This window comes from Bos indicus, chromosome 15 (assembly GCF_029378745.1).
Source record: "Bos indicus isolate NIAB-ARS_2022 breed Sahiwal x Tharparkar chromosome 15, NIAB-ARS_B.indTharparkar_mat_pri_1.0, whole genome shotgun sequence".
Lineage (NCBI taxonomy): Eukaryota > Metazoa > Chordata > Mammalia > Artiodactyla > Bovidae > Bos > Bos indicus.
In genome coordinates, this window is record NC_091774.1 from 28343585 (window position 1) to 28349565 (window position 5981).

At 42.3% G+C, this 5981-nt stretch overlaps 1 protein-coding gene across 3 annotated transcripts in view; it reads left to right on the plus strand.

Moving 5' to 3' along the window:
- The window catches only part of RNF214 (ring finger protein 214), a 51037-nt gene that overhangs the window by 37062 nt on the left and 7994 nt on the right, over window positions 1-5981 (plus strand). For all 3 annotated transcript variants that reach the window (XM_019974801.2, XM_019974803.2, XM_019974802.2), the window contains exons 7-14: window positions 2081-2177; window positions 2377-2465; window positions 3057-3147; window positions 3350-3448; window positions 3636-4012; window positions 4147-4279; window positions 4627-4731; window positions 5010-5105. In XM_019974801.2, coding sequence (XP_019830360.2) covers window positions 2081-2177; window positions 2377-2465; window positions 3057-3147; window positions 3350-3448; window positions 3636-4012; window positions 4147-4279; window positions 4627-4731; window positions 5010-5105 — 1087 coding nt within the window. The remainder of the gene's footprint in view (window positions 1-2080; window positions 2178-2376; window positions 2466-3056; window positions 3148-3349; window positions 3449-3635; window positions 4013-4146; window positions 4280-4626; window positions 4732-5009; window positions 5106-5981) is intronic.

Here is a 5981-nt window from a genome sequence, read left to right on the forward strand (position 1 = left end):
TTCATGTGTGTTTCCTCAGTGAACTCTCCCATCAGTCCTATGACGTAGATTCTACTCATTTTTCAGATGAAGAAACTGAGCCTTAGAAAGATTAACTTATCAAGGGTCATTCAAGCAGTAAGTAGAAGAGTTGGGACATCTGTATTAGACACTCTCTCTCTCTTTTTTTAACTTTTTATTTTGTATCGGGATATAGCCAATTAACAAACAATGTTATGATAGTTTCAAGTGAATAGCAAAGGGACTCAGCCATACATCTACATATATCCATTCTTCCCCAAACTCCCCTCCCATCCAGGCTACCACATAACATTGAGCAGAGTTCCCTGTGCTATACAGTGGGTTCTTGTTGGTTATCCGTTTTAAGTGTAGCAGTGTGTACAGTTCATCCCAAACTCCCTAACTATCCCTTCCCCCTAGACAACTATAAGCTCGTTCATGAAGTCTGTGAGACTCTGCTTTTTAATTGAAGTATAGTTGATTTATAATGTATTTTACATATATATGTATGTATATTCTTTTCAGATTCTTTTCCATTATAGATGATTATAAGATATTGAATATAGTTCCCTTTGCTATATAGTAGGACCTTGTTGTTTATCTGTTTTGTATAAAGTAGTGTGTACCTGTTAATCTTAGGCTCCTAATTTATCAGCCCCTCCCCCTTCCCCTTTGATAACCATAAGTTTGTTTTCTGTCTCTGTGAGTCTGTTTCTGTTTTGTAAATAAGTTCATTTTTATCATTTTTTTAGATTCCACATATAAGTGGTATCATTTCTCTGACTTACTTCACTTATTTTGATAACCTCTAGGTCCATCCATGTTGCTGCAGATAACATTATTTCATTCTCTTTTATGACTGACTAATATCCTTTGTATATATAAACCATATCTTCTTTATCCATCCGTCAGTGGAGGACACTTAGGTTGCATCGATGTCTTGGCTATTGTAAATAGTGCTGCTCTGAACTTTGGGGTACATGTTATCTTTTTGAACCAGTAGGCTCTGTTTTGTATTTTCCTAACTTTTTATAATCTGTATTATTTACATGACCAAAAGCAAAATTAAAATTTTAAATTATGCAAAATGCAAACATCTTGGGACCTGCAGCAAGTCAGACTTGTATGATCTGGTAGGATTTATTCATTTGAACCATTGATTCCTTAAACTGGTTATGCAAAATAACAGCAGCATGGGACTTGAGAGAAATTAAACCAAGCATTTAAAGAGTTAAAACATACTCATTGGTTTCTGTTCTACCAAGGAATTTTTTGACCATCTATTATGGCCAACTGATTTTTTTTTTTTCCTAGCATGGGTTACAGTTAGTACCTCTTAATGAAATGAAATCAGATACGTATCTTACAGGCTAGTGAACGCATGATAAGGCTGACCTTTTCTATGACTGTTAAAGAATTCCTTAACCATTTTTGTTGTGGTTGCTAGTATTTTTGTCTTACTGGATCCCCATGAGATAATGTTGCCACATGCCCAAAGGAAAAGATTTTTGTGTGTGAATTTGTGGGATGCCCCCCACTGACATAGTAAGAGACTTTTTCTAATGTAAGTGTTAACCGTAGTTGACAAATGACTTAGTGAAAGTTAGAGGTATTGGATGAACACTTATAATCTTTCAGAATAACGTCATTCACAGAAGGCAGCGGACATGTTTTCCTACAATTATCCCATTGTCAAAGAGTATCTAGTAGGCTAAATGGATCCTTGATTGACCCCACAACGTATTCCACATGTTCTTATGGTAAGAGGATTCTAACTCTTCATATATTTTTTCACTTGAGGAATATTAGCTATATGAGGAGAATACATCTAACTATAAACCTTTGTCTAACTATTAGAGAATTCTTCCTCTGGCAGGAAGTTTATTTGGGGAGGACAACACATATAGGTTAAGGAAGAATATGCCCTCCTAGTTGTATCTATTATACGAGTTGACTTTATCAGTCTTAAGTGTTAACTATAGATAAATACAAATAATGTTTAAAGTGGTCTGAAATTGTATGAACACTTTACATTTGAAAGTAGAAATGTTCACATCTCCATTTGTTTCTTATCTTACAGAGAAGTGTGGGAAATGGAACTGGATAGACTCAAGAATCAAGATGGTGAAATAAATCGGAACATTATGGAAGAGACAGAACGGGCCTGGAAGGCAGAGGTGAGAAGAGCCACTGTGTTGAAGGTCTGGATTTGGGGCTTCCAGGTGGTACATACTTTTAGTATGGGGTTATATACCAAACCATATAAATATGCTACCATAGAGCCATTAAACATTGTTTTAACTATCTAGGGGTAGCTTTGTGTGTGTAAAATTAATAAAGCATGTATGTGTGTGTGTGTGTGTGTGATTTCCTTAGATCTTATCATTAGAGAGTCGGAAAGAGTTGCTGGTATTGAAACTAGAAGAAGCAGAAAAAGAGGCAGAGCTACACCTTACTTACCTCAAGTAAGTACCTTCTGTTTCTAGGGTTTTAATGGCCCTGCAGTTTTGTGTTTTGGGGGGCATTTCTTTTTAGGGCTTTGAAACCCTCGGCCAGCTAGTCTGGCACGTGTTCTGTCTTCACGGCAAATCATCTTTGTGTGACAGTATTTTGTTCAGTGATTTCTCTTTCCATTTTCTAAACTTCCACACTCTCTGGCTCTTCTCTTTCTACAGTTTTATAGTTTTGTCCTTTTTCTTTTATAATTTTGAATTGGATAAACAGTATCTCTTACTCTTTCAAGTGTAACAAATGTCTTTGGAGATATGTTTCTTATACAGTCATTTATCCTCTTTCTGCCATGAAGTCTGGAGACCCCTGTGGCATTTTCAGCCAGATGAGAGCCCTCTCTCTGTGGTGGGTCCTCTTTCTCCAGTACTTGGCTTCCATGATGCTGGAGTTAAAGTGAAGCAGTCAACTTAGGACCATGGCCTTCTCCTGTATCTGCTCCAACCTCTTCTCTGCAGGCCCTTCTCTCTAGCTATTCTTCTGCTATCTGAGAGAATTAGGAGTGGGACTCTCTCTAATTCTGTAAATCACTGTTGGTTTCTTGAAAGGTCAACTCCCCCAACACTAGAGACAGTTCGTTCCAAACAGGAGTGGGAGACAAGACTGAATGGAGTTCGGATAATGAAAAAGAATGTTCGGGTAAGTGTAGTGATGGGTGATTGTTGAGCTGGAGTTCATCTGTGCTTGCACACTCCTGGCCACAGGGCAGGACCACTTGCATTGCCCTAGGGCCTGTTCTACCACTCCTCTTGTCTTCCTGATACAGGATGCTGGTCTCTTTATAGAGAGCCTCACTCTGCTCAGCAGTAAAGGATAACGCTTGCTCTTCTCTGTTTCCTAGGACCAATTTAATAATCATATCCAGCTCGTGAGGAATGGAGCCAAGCTGAGCAGCCTTCCTCAGATCCCTACCCCAACCCTGCCTCCACCCCCATCAGAGGTAAGCACGCTGGCTCTGGCGAGTCTACTTTTTCATGTTGGTGGCAGAGCCTAGAATCTTTCCTTTGTTTTTATAAAGGTATTGGATGTCCTTATTTGGTACAAGAAAGAGTTGCTTACTGATTTCAGTTGCCTAAACTTCTGTTTTCTTTCTCTCCCTCTCATCTTCCACCTCTTCCCTTCTGCAGACAGACTTCATGCTTCAGGTGTTTCAGCCCAGTCCCTCTCTGGCTCCTCGGATGCCCTTCTCCATTGGGCAGGTCACGATGCCCATGGTTATGCCCAGTGCAGATCCCCGGTCCTTGTCTTTCCCAATCCTGAACCCTGCCCTTTCCCAGCCCAACCAGCCTTCCCCACCCCTTCCTGGCTCCCATGGGAGAAATAGCCCCAGCTTGGGTTCCCTTGTCGGCCCCCATGGTCCGCACGTGCCCCCTGCTGCCTCCATCCCGCCTCCCCCAGGCTTGGGTGGTGTTAAGGCTTCTACTGAAACTCCCCGGCCCCAACCAGTAGACAAACTGGAGAAGATTCTGGAGAAGTTGCTGACTCGGTTCCCACAATGCAATAAGTAAGTGTTTTTAAGGATTAATTTAAAAAGTGTTTTCCAGAGAAATATTTATGGGTTAAAATAGGAGAGGTTTCATAGATATTCCCCATGAAAGTAGCACAAAATTTCTCCCCCTCAATATCTCTCTCTCTTAGGGCTCAGATGACCAACATTCTTCAGCAAATCAAGACAGCACGTACGACCATGGCAGGTCTGACCATGGAGGAGCTGATCCAGCTGGTAGCCGCGCGACTGGCAGAGCATGAGCGGGTGGCGGCAAGTACTCAGGTAAGAAAAGCTATTTGGTGGGATCTCCGACCTGTGAAGGAAATGGCAACCCACTCCGGTGTTCTTGCCTGGAGAATCCCAGGGGCGGGGGAGCCCGGTGGGCTGCCGTCTATGGGGTCGCACAGAGTCGGACACGACTGAAGCGACTTAGCAGCAGCAGCAGACCTGTTGAGATGTTGAAGCAAGAGGCAGATTTCAGAAAAATTTGGGGTGAGAAGCAGCATTGCAGCCAGGGGTGTCTGGCCTGCTTTCTTCCTTCACCGGGCTGAGAAATGAATGATTTCCTTTTGGTAACGCCCTGTTACGCAGACATTCCTGCCTCACTCTGACAACGTTTCTGCCCACAGCCACTTGGTCGGATCCGGGCCCTGTACCCTGCTCCACTCGCCCAAATCAGTACCCCAATGTTCTTGCCTTCTGCCCAAGTTTCATATCCTGGGAGGTCTTCACATGTAAGACTCTTTTCTTTGAAAACTGGGATGTTGGAGAAGCTGGGGGTGGCGAGGAGGGAGTGGATTTATAGGTGGCGTGCAGGAAGAAACCATTATCTCCTCAGCTGGGTTGTTGGTAGCCCAGGGTGGGAAAATGCAAGTACTCTGTATTTGAACTTTTCTTTCTGTGGTGTAAAATCTCTTTGCTACGTGGAAATTGTAGATAGAATCATGGGCATAAAAGGCCAGGAGACCCAGAGGTTCCTCCCTCTTTTGACGGTCCCTCCTCTGCTGTGCAGGCTCCAGCCACCTGTAAACTGTGTCTAATGTGCCAGAAACTCGTCCAGCCCAGCGAGCTGCATCCGATGGCATGTACCCACGTGCTACACAAGGAGGTGGGTGCTGCAGCCCTTCCTCTTTCCGCTCTTCCTTTTGACAACTGTGATCATCTTAATTTTCTTGAATTTTTTACAGTGTTGATGCCATCATTAATATCTAAACATAAGGTTTTCAGTAAATCGTGGCTTAAAACATGAGCAGAATTCAGAATACTGGCAGCTAGGCTCTCCCAGCTTCCTTACCCCATTCCCTGTAGGGGACTGGACTGGATAAACAGTTCTTACTAGAACACTGAGAGTCACTGTCTTGGAAAATTGACAAAAAGATGTATGTATCTAGTCATTGTTTCAGATGTACCATTCCCAAGAGATTTTGCTTAGGTGACAGGAATGGGATAGGGAACTTGAATATGAAATATGTAACTCCATTAATAAAATAGTTTGACGACTCACCTGTTACAGATTATCTTCGCCAACTGACAAGTTATTCCTATCTCTTATGTTACCAGACTGAGTTAAGTCTCTTAGCACCCGGGATGATTTCCTTTTTACTATTTTGTTTTGTTCATTTTGTGTTTCTAAGAGGTAGAAACTAAATTTACATCTAAATTCTTAGGAAGGGAAAACCCTGAATAAGATTTGAGGGCAATGCATATCCTGAATGGATTGTAAGAAGCAGCAAGCCTAGTCAGTCAACAGAAAGCAGCTTCACACTGTGATGAGCTGGTTTTTAGTGTTCCCTATAAAAAAATCAGGTTCACCTGCTCTGAAGACTCTTCTGGAGGTAAAAGCCAGTGAACCAGCCCTCAGGTCCTCCAGTGAGCTTTTCTGACTTAGTTAACGTTCCATGCACCTGTTGAAAACCTTAACCACACTCTCCACCCCTCTCCATCTTTTCAGAGCAACCTGAGGTATGTCTCTCTTTCTTTCCAG